We start from the raw sequence: 20593 nt of genomic DNA on the forward strand, positions 1-20593 counted from the left end.
AGTGCTGAAGAAAGAAAAATTAGGGCACATTTTGAGTGACTTCTCAAATCCTCTTATATTTCATAAAAAAAATTCTGATATGCAGTCTCCCAAGATGGCCACCAGAGACAAAAGAGCCCAAATGTAGCCCAAATATCAGCCAGATGTAGCCCAACTATAGCCCAATGACAGAATGTCCCAGAGTGTTCTAAAGAACAACTAGAACGCTAACAGTCTTACTTATGACAAAAGTATTTCACACCTGAAGTCATCTTGATTGGAATAAAGTGGTAAGACTTAATACATTTAATTTGAAAAGGAACAAAATGAGGGGTTTCGTTTTGCCATAGAAATTTTATATATATATATATATATATTCACTGAAAAAACCATAGGTTACACACCAGTTATAGTTAGGAATTAGCATTTAAAAAACCTTTGAAATTCACTGAAAAAACCATAGGTTTCACACCAGTTATAGGTAGCTGGAAATTTTACTCGCATAAAACCATTGAAATTCCCACGTTATAGTAAGTTGGACTCACTATAACTTGCACGTCTGCAATGCACAGCTGATGACGTCACATATTACATCACTCATGCATATATTTAAATATTTAAACATTACTCGCTAATATATGTATTCACTAAGATACACTTAATAAGCCAGTTAACCAATAATTTTTCTTAAAAAAACACTGAAAAAACCATAGGTTTCAGGCCATATATAGTTAGGAATTAGCATTTAAAAAACCTTTCAAATTCACTGAAAAAACCATAGGTTTCAGGCCTTATATAGTTAGGAATTAGCATTTAAAAAACCTTTGAAATTCACTGAAAAAACCATAGGTTTCAGGCCTTATATAGTTAGGAATCAGCATTTAAAAAACCTGAAATTCACAGAAAAAACCATAGGTTTCAGGCCTTATATAGTTAGGAATTAGCTTTTAAAAAAACCTTTGAAATTCACTGAAAAAACCATAGGTTTCAGGAGTTATATAGTTAGGAATTCGTTTTTAAAAAACCTTTGAAATTCACTCAAAAAACTATAAGTTTTAGTGGTGTTATAGTTAGATGGACATTTTACTCATACAAAACCAATGAAATTGCTCCTATATAGTTAGTTGTACTAACTATATTTCGCGCACCCGCAATCCACTGCGGATGATGTCACATATTAGATCATTCATGACATGGTCAGTGACATCACTGATGACATCTCAAATGACATCACTGATGACATCACTGATGACATCATCCATGTGACAATCACATACACCTTTTCATACACTATTACAATTTGTCATCACTGTTTTGTAAAATACAGAGTATCATATTTAAATCCATTGTCACAGCAATACAAGTATCTAAAAATCCACTCAGTGATTCATAGATGTATACACACATCTAATCACTTACCTATGGATTCACTCATACATGCTGTCAATGAACAATAGAACACTATCAAAAATACTTATACATCTATATCGACATTAAACAACAGCACGCATCCTATTCACATATGAAGTCATCCTACTCACTTATGCAAACAATGGATCATACTTACATATTTACTTAGCAAAACACTTATACAAACACCACTTCTTCTATTCATTTAGATAGTAAGTCATACTTAGTGAATTATAAAATCATTATTAAAAGTATACAGTTATCCATACAGTCACTCACACAATCATTGTGTCTTATGTATACTTATTTATATACAACAACTGACACATACACTGCCTTTTATTTTCTAGTTTGTTGGACCTGTACCTTTGAGAAATATATTTGCTCATCACCACACCCATAAAGAGATTCCCTCACCCAAACTGTTAGAACATGTAGTTTTAACTTCATATATCTACTGAATCAACTATTCACACATCTTTGGACAGTCACCCCCCCCACCGAAGAACAAACACTTTCACACTCCCATACAAATACTCAGTTAACTAATCAATAACTAATATAGACTTTCACATAGCTAGTAACCAACTGTAGAATCAGTTTACACAACAACTGACAAAGTGGTACAGATATTCACACAGTTTAGTCACTATCCACTATATTTAGTGAGACATTATAAATTGGTCAAGTAAACAGTCAATTACACTGCTACTAAATCCTCCATCCGAATATTTATTTATATATATCCACTCATTCTTCAATGTAAATTGCTATATATATAATGCATATTTAAATAACGAAGCAAACCACATTCACTGGAAGATGTCATCAGTGATGTCATCAGTGATGTCATTTGAGATGTCATCAGTGATGTCACTGACCATGTCATGAATGATCTAATATGTGACATCATCAGCAGTGGATTGCGGGTGCGCGAAATATAGTTAGTACAACTAACTATATAGGAGCAATTTCATTGGTTTTGTATGAGTAAAATGTCCAGCTAACTATAACACCACTAAAACGTATAGTTTTTTGAGTGAATTTCAAATGTTTTTTAAAAACTAATTCCTAACTATATAACTCCTGAAACCTATGGTTTTTTCAGTGAATATATATATAAAACACAGGTTGCCCCAAATGAGAACATCACACCAGCAGGGGTAACTGCACACAGCCACCAGTAGCAGAAACAACCAGTCAGCCGTCCAAGATCCGTATGTGACTGCCAAACGCGTTTCGAGCGAGTAACGCTCTTGATCACTGGCTATTTTCAATCATACAAGGAAAACGGTTTTAGAGTGGAACACACCTTTTATTTGAATATTAGTCCCGCCCCCATGGGCGTCAGCAAAGCAAGGCATCATGGTCTTTGTGGTATTGCCCATCACTGCTTAGACCAGTCCAGTTCCATCAAAAACCCGGTTGGGCACCGTTTTTCCAAATGAAGAGTTCACTAAAATAACAACCCCAGTGGGCACGGGCACTCAGAGGGCTGCTGGTAGTCCTGCCAATGAGAATCCGGTAGTTAGGCCCCCTGCTCTCCTCGCAGCACTCGATGTCGAACGCCAAGGACCCGCAGCACAGCGGTGGGACATCCTCGCGGCTAGGCTTGCCGCTATACAAAAAACACAGGTTGCCCCAAATGAGAACATCACACCAGCAGGGGTAACTGCACATAGCCACCGGTAGCAGAAACAACCAGTCAGCCGTCCAAGATCCGTATGTGACTGCCAAACGCGTTTCGAGCGAGTAACGCTCTTGATCACTGGCTATCTTCAATCATACAAGGAAAACGGTTTTAGAGTGGAACACACCTTTTATTTGAATATTAGTCCCGCCCCCATGGGCGTCAGCAAAGCAAGGCATCATGGTCTTTGTAGTATTGCCCATCACTGCTTAGACCAGTCCTGTTCCATCAAAAACCCGGTTGGGCACCGTTTTTCCAAATGAAGAGTTCACTAAAATAACAACCCCAGTGGGCACGGGCACTCAGAGGGCTGCTGGTAGTCCTGCCAATGAGAATCCGGTAGTTAGGCCCCCTGCTCTCCTCGCAGCACTCGATGTCGAACGCCAAGGACCCGCAGAACAGCGGTGGGACATCCTCGCGGCTAGGCTTGCCGCTATACAAAAAACACAGGTTGCCCCAAATGAGAACATCACACCAGCAGGGGTAACTGCACACAGCCACCGGTAGCAGAAACAACCAGTCAGCCGTCCAAGATCCGTCCAAGGTCCCTTCTCATGCAGACACTGCCGTTTCCAGGCTTCCCACCTGTTTACTTCGGTAGGGCATCACAGGGGGTTACTCATCAGGTGAGGGGTTGGAAGAGCTTGCTATGTAATGTCCGCTCCCTACCCAAACACCATACGGAAATCTGGGATCTTATTGCCACAGCTCAGCCTGAAATAGGCTTCCTGACAGAAACATGGCTGAAACCCCACACAGTACCTGCCATCACTATGGGTAACCCGGTGGGATATAAAATGTTAAGGTTGGATCGCCCCATCAAAGTTGCTGGTGGCATTGCCATCATTTATAGAGAGGGGACTAATGTCTCAATAATTGAACAAAGAAGTAATCCCCTGATGGAAATTATGATCTTTCGGATCAATATTGGATCTAAGAACCATTGGAGGGGAGCTCTGGTCTACCGTCCACCAGGACCGAGTGCCAAGTTTGCACTCTCCCTAGTGGAGGTACTGGCTCCGCACTTTAAAGCCGGGAGTGATTTTCTTCTCCTAGGGGATTTTAATGTGCATTGGGAGCTCTTAGAAAACTCAGAGACAGCCTCTTTTCTTGCTGATCTACTTTTATTAGGGCTTATACAACACAACAAGGGCCCTAACCACTCAGCAGGTCACACATTGGATATGATCTTTTCTAACACCTCTAAGATCGTATGCCGCCCATCTACTCAGGTGAACTGGTCAGACCATTTTGTTATTGATTTTTCTTTACTAGGGCTGGATAAGCCCTCTAAAAGGTCTCTCCGTTCTTCATTCTGGCGTAGACAATGGCATAAAGTGACACAAGAGAACTTCCAGAAAGTAATAGTTGAGCCCTCTACTACTGCCTGTGATAACATCGAATCAGCCCTAGCTAAATTTAATTCAGTTATTACATCTGCAGTTAACTCTCTGGCCCCTATGAAATTATGTCAGCAGCGCCCCACTGCTCGTCAAGAAGTATGGTATAATGACCAACTGCGATCAGATAAGCAGGCCTGCAGGAAATTAGAAAAATCCTGGAGGAAAACTCACCGGGAACAAGATAAAAAGGGCTATTACACTGCCATGGCCACATACCATAAAAACATCAGATCAACCAGGAAAAATCACATTGCCTCGCAATTAGTGGAGGCGGGTAACTCTTCGAAGGCCCTTTATCAGATCTTACAGACCTTTACTAAACCTTCGACCTGTGAAAGTCTGGACGTTTCCTCACAGTCATTATGTGATGATATTTCTCTCTTTTTTAAAGATAAGATAGAGCTGATATATGAGAAAATCACTAAGACAATTAATCCTATGGAATCCCCTCCCATAGCCCCCTTTCATCTTCAAGTCAGTAGTATGGATATACTCACTGTCTTCCCAGTTGCCAGTCAAAGTGATATTGAGACTCTTATTGGTAACGTTAAGACAGGGTCCCCGTCTGATCTTGTCCCGGCTAGAATTGCTTCCTCTTTGGGCAACTGCCTTTGCCCTATGATCCAGACTCTGGTGAATCGCTCTATCACTGAGGGCCAGGTGCCTCGAGAATGGAAAAAGGCTATTGTAAACCCAATCCGGAAGAACTCCGCTCTCCCTTGGACGGATCTATCCAACCTCCGCCCTATATCTCTCCTTCCCTACCTGAGTAAGATAACAGAAAAGCACATTAACACCCACCTGTCGAGTTTCATCGAGCTGACTGGAGGTTTAGATCGTTCCCAGTCCGGATTTAGGCCCAATTACAGCACGGAATCGGCACTCCTTTCTGTGACAGATACCATCAGAATGTCACAGGATAATGGGAGTTCTATGGTTCTAGTGCTGTTGGACCTATCCGCGGCTTTCGACACGGTATCACACGAAATCTTGCTCAGTCGATTGCAGGAGATAGGAGTTAGGGGCTTGGCCCTGTCCTGGCTGAAGAGCTTTTTATCTGGCCGCTCACAGAGTGTCAATCTGGGTTCCTTCCGTTCGGCACAAACAGAGCTCACTAAGGGGGTACCACAGGGCTCATGCCTAAGCCCCACACTCTTTAATGTGTATGTGGCCCCCCTAGCGGATCTGATGAGATCATATGGTTTTATTCCTGTGTCGTACGCAGATGATACCCAGTTGCTCTTTCCCTTTAAAACCCTGACAGCTGCAGTTAAACACTCATTTTCTGAGGGGATGAGGGCTGTATCCCAGTGGATGGCCGCAAATTTCCTACAATGTAATGTGGGTAAGACTGAGGTCATGCTATTTGGAGAAGCGCCATTGCTGTGGTCACCGGATTGACTTGGGCCCCGTCCCCATTCCCAAACAGATCGTAAAGAATCTGGGTGTTCGACTAGATCAGGGCTTATCAATGAAGGATCACGTTAATCAAGTAGCGGGTTCCTGCCTTCATGTAATTGGACTCCTGAGACGAGTGTTTCCCCCATCTAGAAAGACCCTTGTCCAAGCCCTAGTGCTTAGTCGCCTGGACTACTGCAATGGGTTACTGACATCAGCCACTGATAGTACCTTAAGCAGGTTCCAGGTGGTTCAAAACACCGCGGCAAGGTTGGTCCTTAATGCCCCTCCTCGAACTCACTCTCGTCCTCTTCTGGATAAGTTACACTGGTTACCGATTCGTGAACGGGTAAAATTTAAAACCTGCTGAATAATCCATAAAAGTATTTATGGTTCTTGCCCTGTGTACGTGGCGGAGAAATTTGTTCCCTACAACTCAGCACGAACTCTCCGCTCCAGCAATCAACTTCTTCTCCAGATCCCCTCTGTGAGAAGGTCAAGACTGGGTGGAAGAGCCCTTTCTTTTCTGGGCCCCACCTTATGGAACAAATTGCCCCTCACTCTCAGACTGTGTACCAATCACCTAGCCTTTAGAAAAATGCTGAAGACCTTTTTGATTTAATATATCCCCCGTATGTGAGACTGAACAGAAGGACCGTAAACTGATATTGTTAAAACCCCACCGTAAAACGGAGATACTTCCAATCCGACTTCCGGATGGGAATGTGAAAATACACATCCTGTAAATCGATCAACATCATCCAGTCTTCCTGCTGCAGCGCCAGAAGAACCTGAGCTAGTGTCAACATCTTGAACTTCTCCTGTTTGAGGAAAAAGTTCAAGACAATACGGTCTAGGATCGGCTCCATAAGGCTGTCCTTCTTGGGAATCAGGAAATACCGGGAGTAGCATCCTTGACTCCTTTCCTGCTCCGAAACCTCTATCAAACCTTTCTGAAGCAAAGGCAGAACCTCCTGCTGCAGAAGCAACAGATGGTCCTCCGAACACCAACCCTGACACAGGAGGAAAGGAGGGGGAAACTTGAGGAAAGAAAGGGTGGACCCATGTTCTACAAGATTCAAAACCCAAAAATCTGATTAACAGATTTCCAATTTTGTAGAAAATGGGACATCCGACCTCCTACGGGACCAACATGCTCCAAGATGGGGGGGTCTATTGCTGCTTCATCGGGGAGCCAGTGGTGGGGTAGGGGAGGAGGAGGAGGAGGAGACCTATTGGTGAGCAGACCCTCGCAGACTACCTCTTTTCTTCCCTCTGTATGATCTTACAGTGGGTTCTGTTGTTGCTGCTGCTGTCGGCCCCGAAATGGAGCTGCCTTCCCAAAGCCCCAAAATCTCTGGTAACCAAAACCCACAGGCTAAGATTGCAAGCCTAAGGATCTAGCAGTAGCTCTGCTATCCTTAAATCATTGTAGAGCGGAGTCCCAAAGAGTCTAGAGCCATCAAAGGGAAGATCCAACAGCGTGGCCTGGGCATCCGCAGAGAATCCTGAACCTCTCAACCAGGCATGGCTTCTAGTTGCCAACTAAGAGCCCATAACCCTGTCAACGGAGTCAGCCGTATCGAGCCTGGACTGGATCACCTGACAAGCTGCAGTCTGAGTGTCCGACTACTTCAGCGAAGTGATCCCAGACATCTTCTGGCAGCTTAGGTATGACCTCCTTAGCTGAGTCCATCAATGCATGGATGCAACGCCCCAATAGGCACGTGGCATTAGTTGACTTCAAAGCCATGCTGGCAGATGAAAAACACCTTTTTAGTAGACTGTTCTAGCTTCGTGGAATCTCTATCTCCTGGAGTGGAGGGAAAGGAACTTGCAGTTTGCTTAGAGGAACACAACGCTTGAACCGCGAAGCTTTCAGGCAAAGGGTGAGACGATAAAAATGCTGGATCTCCAGGCGGACCTTATAACGCCTGGCCACCGTTCTGGACTCAGTGGAGGCAGACATTGGCTTCTGCCAAGCCTCCAAAATTGTTTCTGTCAAGGCTACGTTGAATGGAAGCAAAGGTTCCACCGCTGAGGAAGGGGAGTGCAGTACCTCAGTTAAAATGTTAGACTTGACCTCCGCAGTTGGCAACTGCAAATCCAGAAGGTCAGCCGCCTTCCTTATGACTGATAGGTATGAGGCCACCCCCTGAGAAGGAAGAGCTTTAGGAGAAGAGAGCTTCCCTGTCTGGTGATGTGTCCAACCCACTGGCTTCTTGAAATCCTTCAAAGTCATCCATAGGATCCAGTATCTCTCCTCCCTCAGCTTGCTACTGCTGCTCCTAGAATTCCTCCTCTTCCAAAAGCCTCTGAGCCTCCCTCCTTCATCATATCTTTGGAATCGGTGTCAATTGCGCCAGACACGGTGCCGGTGACTTCGGAGCCGGAATCGATGGAGGCCCTTCAGGAACAGTGCTGGAGAAAATTCCATCCGTACCTCCTGGGATGGGATTGGTGTTGAGTACCTTGGTATCAGGAGAGGCCAAGATGGAGTCATGGGCATGAATGGTTCCTGGGCATAATGCTGGGGAACGTCCAAATTATAGAAAAGCGTTCTCATGGGGCCAGCAGGCGCGCCAGATGGGTTAATCACCCTGACAAACATTCCATACACTGCATTCCGAAAATGCGATGGATCTGCACCTGGAGCCAGGCGGGTACAGATCCGGAACCGCCTGATCTGAAACAGGCCGAGGTCGTAAGGCGGGTTCTGGCTGCGGCACCGGAGACACCGCATCCGGAATCAGAGAGGCTTCCCTGGGTGCCGGAGAGTTCCCCGGTGCCAGAGAATGCACCAGAATCACCTGCGGTGAAGGAGAAGGTGAGATGCAATCCTTCCCATAACACAGTTGGATCGGGGACACTGACTTCGACGACTTGCCCTTCGAAGAGTGACGCTTGGACCCATGATGCCGCTTTTTCTTATGCTTTTTGGGCAGCCTCAAGGTCTGCGGAGTTGGTGACTTCAACCCCGACTATGTCCTTGTCTGACCTCTCTTCTTCTTCCTCGCCTGGGCCATTCATCCGATGATACAATGAGCATCCCTAAACATCGAGGTCTGATGACAGGCACCAAAGGCACTCTTCGTGGGGATCCTTGACGAACATATGGTCCCCACATTCCCTATGGGGTTTAAAACCAGGCTTCTTCTGAGTAGCTGTCACAGGGATTCTGCTCATACACAGAACTGTGCATATAGACTTGGAACCTCAGTAAATTAGGGTGTACCAAAACTCACCTTAGTATCCAAAATCCCCTACCAGACTATCAATCAGTGTCTCATTGGTTCTTCCATACCCCCAATGATTAGACAACCCAGAACATGAACTTAGAACACCTCAGGTAACGTGGAACACATGTACACTCTTTCGTTATACTATCATACCAGTCGAAAACGAGGAGTAAATGTAGACACGTGCAAGTTTAAAATATTTATTTCTAATGCCGTGTTCTCAGGCGCAGTATCTTAGCTAATACAAGCAGACATATTATAAGCAACAAGGTTGTCAGCATAGTTACTATTCCATAAAATACAAAGGGAGAAAGCATGTTAAAATGCTATAGGGAAGAAGGCTAAATTGCACCTAACTCTTACCCTCCCTTGCTAGTATATTATATTATATCTGCTCATACACAGAACTGTGCATATAGACTTGGAACCTCAGTAAATTAGGGTGTACCAAAACTCACCTTAGTATCCAAAATCCCCTACCAGACTATCAATCAGTGTCTCATTGGTTCTTCCATACCCCCCAATGATTAGACAACCCAGAACATGCACTTAGAACACCTCAGGTAATGTGGAACACATGTACACTCTTTCGTTATACTATCATACCAGTCCAAAACGAGGAGTAAATGTAGATACGTGCAAGTTTAAAATATTTATTTCTAATGCCGTGTTCTCAGGCGCAGTATCTTAGCTAATACAAGCAGACATATTATAAGCAACAAGGTTGTCAGCATAGTTACTATTCCATAAAATACAAAGGGAGAAAGCATGTTAAAATGCTATAGGGAAGAAGGCTAAATTGCACCTAACTCTTACCCTCCCTTGCTAGTATATTATATTATATCTACAGAAGGTCTCTTTGGGATTACAAGGGCGGCCCCATACCTCTGGTCCTAGTAGAAAGGTATGACATCATTTTCTACACCAGCTCTCTGCATGCGAATGTTCTCCAAAGTGTGTGTGCATGCTCTGCGCAGTGCATTATTAAAATCAGAGGTGGCCACGGCTGCACATGTGTTATGTCTAGAACGTGCGCTGATCAGACCGAACAATAACCACTGTGTTGAAATAACCTTGAAGGCCTCGGCACTCACTGTTCAGACATAGCTTACCAAGCAAGGCTGATACTTATAGGAAAACATATTATTCTCGTGTGAAGCAAAATATTCTGCTAGACTCTAAACATTTATAATATCGGGTGCCGTGTGCAAAAGCAGCAGAGAGGAAAAATGGCGTTTAAACTTCTAATAAGCTCATGCTAACTTAACACAATGTAAAGGCAAAGCACATCTCCATGACATAGCCTTTGTACAAAAACAGATTACAGACAACTGCAACAATGTAGACCACAAAGAAATGGAGAGTCCTAGAAAAACCATTACACGTCGATGTTGCAGAAAAATGGGAATGAACATCAGCACGCCGACGAGGTCTTCTTATTGCTCCGATGACATCATACGGAGTCGCGAGTGAAGCCGTGCCATTGTGACATCCTCGTCGACGTGGGAGAGCTATGAAAAATGTTTCTGTGGAATGCTACGGAAGGGGTCATTTAAAAGGTGAGGAATCCACAGGCAGATGTATCCATCAGAATTTGATTCCATGTTTAATAAGAATCTAGCCCACATATAGGGTGCACATGAACCCTGACGTGCCTCTTAGAGCCATTGAAATTATGTGATTTTGTGGTTGCTGCATTTTCCACATATTTATGGATTTGCTGAATTTGCCACATAATACATCATCTGCTGGATAATCTGCAGATTGTAGCAAAAAACGAATTTGTTTCTAGCGTAAACGAATCAAAAGTTACTAAACAAAAAGCAGCAACACATGTTCCTATGCAGTGGAAAGCCTTTTGCAAAGGTTGACAAGTCATCCTGCGGTCGCTACTGCTGTATTTGGGTGTCAAACTGGTACTAATGAGGTGAAACCTTTCCCCAGATAGTATTAAAATGTACAAATGACAAGAACATGAGTTAGTACTATAACAAAACGTGCCGCACAATGGCACATAATATGCCTTTTCTTGTGCCATAATTTGGTAAACACTGCCGCATAATTCGGTCCTCCCTTGTCGCACACTTACAGTTTACTAAAACCATTATCTTCAGGGCAGATGGAGGAATGTTTCTGAGTTTATTTTTTTAAAACTCTCACATTTACTAAATACATCTCACTGCGGGTATATACTCTTATGTACTATGGTAAAATGCTCCTGCATGTTAAAGAAATATGCTTTTTTGAATCTTGATGACATCTATGGACTATTACTGTTAATTTGTTAGCTTGTTTTATCTTTCACCTCATCTCTATCCCAGACTCTAAATGATTCTGCCCATTTTATACACTGCTCATCTTCCCTCCCTTTACCTCCATCCTCCTGGCTCCCTTTCCTCCACCCTAGGTTACTTAAACATACTGGTGATGGAACATGAGTCTTTATTTTGTTGTCAGCCTTACATGACACCCTGCTTTTCATTCAAGCAGGGGCAGGTCTCACTTCACACCTAAGGGCACTTCAAATAAGCATCTAATCACTGTTATCAATCAGATGAAGCAGTTAGATTTCTGAAGCCCTTTCAGCCCATGGGTGCGAGGTATATTGAAGGTGGCTTCCTTCCTTGGGCCTCACAGCTCTGCGTCACCACTCCTCCCAGGGCCTAATAACATGGAGTCATTATAAAGGCCATGTTGTGGTATGGGGTCCGTGGTTGTGAGCAGGAGAGGGGCCCTGGACAGCACCCCACAGTGCCCATGCCTAGAGCCAGGCTGCTGTCTTCTTCTAAATACTGCGATATCCCCAGATAGTAAACTTACTATTTTCTAATGCTTGATTTTCATCCTGCATTTTCAGAAACATGGAAAAATCCTGAAGACATAAGCAAAGTTGCAAATGACTAATTCTTACCTCTAAAATGTCATGCAAAGTCTTCAGCTGTGTAGCTGATCTTGCAGGCAGGATCTTGAAAAGAAATCGGAATTTGAAATATAATTAGAATTATTTATTCAGGCAACTTCTGCACATATCAGAACCTACATTGGCAAAGTTGGCACAATTGTTGGTAGGGACATACTTAGAGGCTGTCTAGCAATATAGTGTGCTTAAAGTTTTGAAATCTAGTGTGTTTACATTTTGTCACACACACTTCAGGGATGCAAATACAGTCCCTTACCTTGTTTGATAATGAAATGAAATTTTGTTGAGCAGCCCCTGTACTATATACTGTTGTAATGTGAAAGCATTATGCTGCCCAAGTGTCTAGTTCAAGCTATGTAGATGTATATCTGTTGTGTACAGAATCTTCTCTGCATGGTTTTCATGCGTGCTTCCCTGCCTTGAGTACCTGACTGCGTGAGTATCTGATATCCTTTCTAGGTCTCACCTAGGCATCACTTGCCCTGTCTCTTCAAAACATGCTGCATTCAGGATATGGTATTCAAACAAGTGGAAACCCCAATAAACCCCTGGACGCTTGGGTAATGCAAGTATTATCAGATACGTATGCCTACAAGGGATTCCTTCAACTACAAATTCATATTCATTTCTGCACTCAATGTTAACAAGCTCTGTCCAGTAGCTTATAATTCAATTTCATCAAATATAATTTCAGTTAATTCCATATGTGTAAATTTTCAAAAGAAGTTTTAAAACATGGGTATATGTATTCAACAAGTAAAGTTATATTGACAAAACAATTTGCAAAGGGTACAAAAACAAGTATAAAAATTGTTCAATAAAAAGCACAATGTAACTAGAAGTTTACAATGATTTTGATGTTACAGACACATGTATGTATCCACATCACTTCTGAAAGGTCATTCATCGTTACACTTAATGTCCTGAGGATGGTCTAGCGGATGCACCCAACATTAGACCGAAACATCGACCTTCACACCAATTTCCTGTGCTATTGAATTGAAGGACATGCTATCTGTGTAGTCAGTCACATTTCCCTATGATTGTTGTGAAAAGGTGTTCACTATTGTAACTAAGAAGTGTCTGTAACATCAAAACCATAGTAAACTTCTAGTTACATTGTGCTTTTTAATTGAACAATTTTTTTACTTGTTTTTGTAGCCTTTGTAAATTGTTTTACCAATATAAATGTACTTGTTGAATACATATACACCTGTTTTAAAACTTATTTTGAAGATTAGCACATATGGAAATAACTGAAATTATATTTGAAGAAATTGAATTATAAGCTTGTTAACATTGAATGCAGAAATGAATATGAATTTGTAGTTAAATGAATCCCTTGTAGGCATATGTACCTAAGTATTCAGGAATTGGGCATTAAGCAACACCCATCTTTCTAATTGGCTTCTTTTACTGGAAGAGGTGTGGCAGTGGAAGAGGTGTGGCGCAGCGGCCAGGGCGACTGACGCTGGGGATCACGGTTTGATCCCCGGGACTGGCAGCAGGGGTCTGCCCAGCACCATGTGACTCTGGGCAATAGCTTGCTTAATCTTCCCGACTGCCCCCAGCGCCGGGATGCTTATGGGTAGCTGTGCGCTTTACAAATACTGGATTTACATTTACTGTCCTTTGTAAATTGTGGCTTTTCATTGGTTGATATGGTCACTAGTCACTCCTTTTTTTCATTTGTTACCTCCTTTGAGGACTGCCCCTCTTACATGTGCTGTAACTCTTTCATGTTATTAACCATGCCTTGTGGGCACTCTTTTTTTTGTTGGCTTTTCCCTTTTTGAGCTAACACACACAGCATTTGCATTTCTCTGTTTCCTAATCAGACTCGGGCGCTGCTAATCAGACGCAGTCACAGGGCGCCTGTTTGGTGCACTCCCCCCCCTCATGCTTTGGATTTCGAGTGGCATTTGCATTTCTTTGTTTACTTTTGTCTGAGTGTTTGAGGGTGCCTGTTTCGTGCTCTTCCCTCTCCTACTTTGGCTTTTGATCGGCATTTGCATTTCTTTGTTTTTTAATGCTCCACAACATTTGTTCACCCGATCCTAGATGCATTTACATTTTATTGTTATCAACTGCTTTTTTTTTTATAGAGCTGACGCCGAGACTCTTATCCTGATCCCCATGCCCAAAGTCAACAGCTCTTTGTTACACCACATCCCTATACGGGTATACTTGCAGCCAATCACAAGCTGTAATGCAAGGTTGAGCCTGCTGTAGCCAATCTGTAGACCGCACATGTCCTAGACACATCATTTCGCTGCTGCACGGGAATCCTGTAAGTAGTGAGACGCTGCCACAATATTTGGAGCTGGTGTCTAACCTTTGGATTGCATCAGAAAGTGTTTCAGGAGCACCATTAAAACATTGTTTTAGAGAACAACAAGCACATTTTATATTATCATTTTGAGGTTGAGCCTCTTTTATTTTGCACTACTACCCGCTACATACAATTTTTATTTTCTTATTTTTAAATGTAGGTTATACATAATGTAGCACTACTTTGAATTTGGGCAACAAATCCATAATTTGTAGGAATCTGCAGACCGCCTTTATGTTCACATTTGCATTTTTAAACATAAATTGTGAGCTTATATATTTTACAAATATGGCCACCATTGATGGCCAATCCAAACGGGACTTTTAACTTCAGGTACTTTTTCCATATCAATGATTTTGGTATTTACATGACGTCTGAGGTTTAAACAAGCGCTCTAGGCGTTCCCTACTCCGAATGTGTACCTAGCATGGATCCATACTCCGGGAGTGATTATTACTCCTTTTTTTAACAAATATTGCTCTCAATTTCAGCATGCATACAATATTCAGGTAAGTCACCTATATGTGCTCTTCCGATTGTCTTGTGCAGTGGTGTAATTGCAAACATAGGTCAAATCATGACTCCACTGCAAACATAATTTTAAAAAAACAGTGTAATTTACAATGCCAATAGCTGCAACATTCACTAATGCAAGACCTACTGCATTGCAAATGCTTGTTCTTTTGGCCATGACTTCATTCTAAAACAGTGTGTTCGCAGGGTCCTCACCCTATAGACAATGCAAGGCCTAGGGCCTGTCCTGTGACCAAGAGGGGTGCTCCAAGCTTGCTCTCTTAATGGATTGGAGACTACTGTCCCTGTCCTGGGTTTACTTTATTTATTTATAGTATTTGTAGAGCATACTGTCATCTAACAGGTATCCTGGCGCTAATCCTCTACTGAGAAGTGGAAAAGCGGCTATCGAAATAGGCAGAGCAGTGATTACTGGTTACAAGGAAAAAGACAGATTTTTACGGCTTTCCTGAAATGCAATAAGTCCTTGGTGGTCCTCAAAGCGGCAGGTAATTTATTCCAAAGCTATGCCGCTTTGACAGTGAAACCTCTACTACCCTGTCTTGTTTTCAGGAATTCTGGAATGTATAGAAGTCTTGCAGTTGCTGGGTGAGGATTTCATCTTGAGACTTATCTTTTAAAATTTCTTTGCAGTGGTATAGGGCGTTTCCCCTGGAGTGCTTTGAAGACTAGGTAGAGTTATTTAAAGGCTATCCTTTGTTTTACTGGAAGCCAGTGCAGTTCCTTCTAAGCACTGGAGGATGATGATATTCTTGGCCTATTTAATGCTAATTTTTGCAGCTGCTGTTTGAACTCTGTACAGTCTATTTACTAAATAGTTTGGTACTCATAGCAGCAGAGCATTGCAGTAATCAAGCCTGCTTATTATTACACTTTGCATTATCAGTGCACTGGCATGAGCGGGTAACATTAGCAGGGCTTTCCGTAAATTACGAAGAAGTACAAAGCAGGTAGCTGCTATATTATTGAATGATACACACAAAGAGGTAGTGGCAGCAGTCTACCCTGCTATGAGAGTGTTAGCATGGCTAGACTACATTTTTGATCCTAGTCAGAGAGAAAGTGCCTCGCTGTCTCTCTCAAATAAAGATATTATCTGATTACCAAGAAACTTGCACTGACACTATGTGTCCATGTTGAGTGTGTTTAGTGTGCATGTGGCATTTGTGCAGTAGTAGGTCTTTGTGTGTGTATGAGTCAGTGGCTTAGCATGGCATAAGATGGAGGAGGACAGCTTCCTCAGACAGTGGAAGTGTGCTGGCTGCATTTCTGTGGCTGGACGGTGGAGGTCCAGACACTCAAGTGAGGAGGATTGAGACAGGGCTACTTTTACTAATTAACATCAACTGAAGACTTTTTTTTTAGCAAGGGGCTGATGATAAGTTCTTCCTGAGCACTGTCATGTGGAGGATGGTAGGGGAGAAGGGCTGGCCTACAGTTTCTGTTGTTCAAAGCGGGGAGGTTTCTGGGTCAGACTTGTCTTTTATCTGTTCCCGATTACTACTACAGAGAAACTGATGATAGCATGGTGCAGAAACAGCACACTTCAATGTGCCCATGTTGAGGATGTTTTAGATTGAAGACAGTCCCAGTGAAACCTGCTGAAAGAAGCATCATTTTACACAAACGGCTGTGTATAGAGAGCAGCCTCAGAAGGACACTTCAAAAAGAGCCACTCCAAACTGGGGTTCAGGTTTGAGATAGTGGATCCACATCCTGTATCTAGAAAACATGTATAAAAGTAGAAGCTAACCTACTCCAAGTTATTCATAACCAGTGAAGGGAGTTCTTCGCAGAGCACTAGAAGGACTGTTGTGTGATAAGCGCTGGTTTCTACCAGAAAGTAGTCTCCCAGAGATTATGGGACATCACCTGAAGTCTGCACTTTTTGCTGGAGGAGCGAAGGGTCTGCCCACTGCCTAGAAGCCTACTTGCTGAGAAAGGAAGTCTGCCTAGCCCTGCAGTATGGGATACTGTACAGGAGAAGCCCTAGCATGTTCCTAGTGAAAACATCCAGAGACAGCTTTGCTGCGATCTCCGAAGAAAGAAAATTCAAGCAAACTCGTTATGATAACATTCAATTTACATTGTGTCATTTTTATTGAAACTTATTCATTTTAATATGGAAAACGTTTCAAAGTGTCGTTTTAATTCTATTTATATATTCGAGTGCTTGTGGATAAACACATTTTTGTTTTTCCGTCTGGTGCGTACATCAGTATTTGAAAGATTATGAGGGCCCTGGGGGGCCTATATTTAAAACATTTTTTTGCCAGAAACCTTCGCGGGAGTGTACTCAACAACTTCCCAAAGTTTCCTGGCGATCGGATGAATGCGGTTTTAATTCTATTTATTTATTCGAGTGCTTGTGGATACACGATTTTTTGTTTTTACGTCTTGTGCGTACATCAGTATTAGAAAGATTATGAGGGCCCTGGGGGGCCGATATTTAAAACATTTTTAAGCCAGAAACCTTCGCGTGAGTGTACACAACAACTTCCCAAAGTTTCATGGCGATCGGATGAATGATGTAGTAATGCATAAAGGACAAACAGACAGACAGACATACATTCGTTTTTATATATATATAGATTACATTGTGTAGTATTGAGTACTACTGTGTGAGATTAAAAAGTACTTTCTTTTCTAAAAATACAAGTACTTGTGCAGGAAACTGAGTTTATTGTGTCTATTGGCTGTTCATTGAGTTCTGAGCCCTGTCAAACTACCTCCCTCAGACGTCTGTGACTGCTTACCTTTGTTGCCCTGACAGTTAAGTGCAGAAAGGATTTTACTTGACTTAGTTTGCAGAACCAGAGCAGGATGGGTGCCAGGACACCAGAAGTAGGGTTGAAGCCTAGTACCCCCTTCCTACCTAGTGTTCCCCGTAACTGGGCCTGACAGTATGACAAACAAACAAATAAACAAACACCTGTCAAAGTCTTTCTATACAATGAGGTCTCAAGATCAAATTCCAGCATTTCTGACTCCGGTGATGTAATTTTAGGTTTTTCTGCATTCGTATCCCCAATACATTTGATATATTCATATATGTAAGTATATGAGAGAACATTTTAATTTAAAAGCATGTGCTTGCTGCATTTAATATTGATTGCATTGGTACAAGATATAACATTTACTTTATAATAGTGCATCATTTATTCATATACATGCGTTCAGTTGATTTATAATGCTACAGAAATAAGTGACTGTGCAGCAACTTTAATATAGTTGTTCTTAAATTTCACCTCATTCGTTGTGATGCCTGTCCTTTAATAAATCATCAGAAAAGTGCATTCTGAAGATTCTGCGGAGCATGTGAAGAGTGTAGAAGCAGGAGCAGGCGAATGCGTTGACCTGTCGTTTCATGGTCAGTTGGTTGTTGATGATGATGCAGAGGTTGGGTGCATGGTCGGTCAGTGTGGGTGTAGGTCCAAGTTCTGCGGGCCACCAGCAGTGATCCCATCCGGAGCAGTTCTCTCATCCGTTTGGCTACATTGGTCATGGTGTAGCAGAAGTTTAGTTTTGGTGTTGGAGGGGTCCTTTGTGAGTGAGAGGATCAGTTGAAAGTCATCTGCATAGCAGATTATGTTCAGTCCGTGGGATCTGATTAGGTCTGCGAGGGGGGTCATGTAGATGTTGAACAGGGCGTGGCTGAGGGAGGATCCTTGTGGTATGCCGCATATGATATCTTTGGGTGCGGAGGTGAAGGGAGGTAGTCGGAAGCTCTGTGTGCATCCTGGAAGGAGGCAATCCTCTTGTATGCCTATGTTGTAGAGTTTGTTGATGAGGGTATTATGGTAGACAGTGTTGAACACAGCGGAAAGGATGAGGCAGTTTCTTCACAGTCAAGGAGTGTTCTGATGTGTGCGGTGGCAATCAGCACAGTCTCAGTTCTGTGGTTGGCACGGAATCCTGATTGTGAGGCATTCAGTAGGTGGTTTTGTTCCAGGAATTCATTGAGTTGCTGGTTGATGGCTTTCTCAAGTACTTTGGCCAGTTAGGGGAGCAGGGAGATTGGACGATAATTTTTTAGATTAGGAGGGGTCTGCATGTTTCCATCTGTCTGGGATGGTTGCTGTGGAGATGTAGGTTTTGAGTATGCTGGTGAGTTCTAGAGCGAGGCTCTAGAGGTGGTGGGGCCATGGGTGGTTGTGCACCCCTGAGTGGATGGCTGAGTTGGTCAGGGGGGTGAACGGAGACCAGGTGATGATGGTTTACATGATATTTGCTGGTTGGCTGAGGTCATTGGGGCTGAGGGTGGCAGGTTGGAAGTTGAAACTATTGTAGATATTGGTGATCATATTGGTGATCTTGCTGTGGAAGTAGTCTGTGAGGGTACTGCAGAGTTCTTAGGAGGGGTGGATGGTGTTCTCTATGGCTGTCGGATTGGAGAATCTCTGACTATTTTGAAGAGTTCCTTTGTGTGGATGCTGTGCAGTCGATGCAGGTGGTGATGGCTGCTTTCTTGGCTTCTTTGATGTGCCAGTGATAGTTGCTTAGGGCTGTTTTGTGAGCCAACGGTCAGCGGGGTTCTTGGTGGCGGGCCATCATGTTTTAGGGTAGTGGTGCTTGCTGGTCCTGAGTTCTGGGGTGTACCAGCTGGCATGTTTGGAGGTCATGATGGATTTTGTAGGTTTCAGTAGGGCAACTCTATCAGTCGCTGCTGGTGATCCAGGCGGCAAAGTTGTGAGAATCCAAGTCAAGGTCTGTTGAGGCCTCAGGTTGGTAGGTGGTGAGGACCTGTGACCACTACGTTCGGCGACCTTGCTCCAGCTGCTGTGGAAGGAGATCTGACGCCTGGTGATGGTGTGCCATGCATCGGTGATGGTGAAGTGTATGATGGTGTGGCCAGTCCAGGCGAGTTCTGTGGTGTGGCTGAATTTGATTTTGTCGCTGGAGATGAAAATGGGGTCGAGTGTGGTTCAGTGAGGCTGATGTTGTTCAGGTTCTCCATGAGGGCAATGGAGTTGGCGTTGTTGGGTCAACGATGTGGAAGTTGAAGGCGCCGAGTAGGACGTAGTGGTGAGAGGCGATAGCTAGATGGGTGATAAGGTTGGGGATGGCGCCCACAATGTTGCTCGGGGTCCTGGGGGTTGGAAGGCGAGGGTGCCTCTTAAAAGGGGTCTTTGCGTTGGTTTTTAGTAGAAAGTTGAGGCTTTCCAAGAGAGGTGTGGGGTCGTCGTTGGTGATGGTGCATCTGAGGCACCCCTGCTACTGTACAGAGGGTTTGTGTTTACGCCAGCCAAGACCTGGTTGCTGGCAAGAGGGACTCACTTAGCCACCAAAGAGTGATTTTACTATACCATGTCATCATTCTTCATGATGGATTTATGACTAATACACACAAGATCCACACTTAAGAAAAGAATTCTGGAATACACTAAATCTTGGACACAGTAATCACTATTGCCCTTTTCTGTGCAAATATCACTGGAGTACTAGAACCCATTCTGGGTTGGAAATACAACCGGAACTGAGGATCCATACAAAGAGATTAGAGCCCTGAAGAAGTCGCTGCGCACAACAATTAAGTGCGACGTAATACGTGTTGGCCAAGGATCTCAAGATTAAACAAAAGTGACTGTTTCAACAGAGGAACAAGAGTGTTTTTTATTATTGTCAATGATACATAATATATACTGTTGGCGTGTGCAAGGGACTGTTGTTTTGCTTTCCTTGAAGATG

The 20593-nt window shown here is 43.2% G+C and overlaps 1 protein-coding gene across 1 annotated transcript in view; it reads right to left on the reverse strand.

The window, feature by feature from the left end:
* CENPK (centromere protein K) overlaps positions 1–20593 on the reverse strand; it is a 471484-nt gene that overhangs the window by 76416 nt on the left and 374475 nt on the right. The window contains exon 10 of the mRNA XM_078675154.1: positions 12031–12084. Within this exon, the coding sequence (XP_078531280.1) occupies positions 12031–12084 (54 nt within the window). The remainder of the gene's footprint in view (positions 1–12030; positions 12085–20593) is intronic.

Source organism: Lissotriton helveticus, chromosome 2_1 (genome assembly GCF_964261635.1).
Source record: "Lissotriton helveticus chromosome 2_1, aLisHel1.1, whole genome shotgun sequence".
NCBI lineage: Eukaryota > Metazoa > Chordata > Amphibia > Caudata > Salamandridae > Lissotriton > Lissotriton helveticus.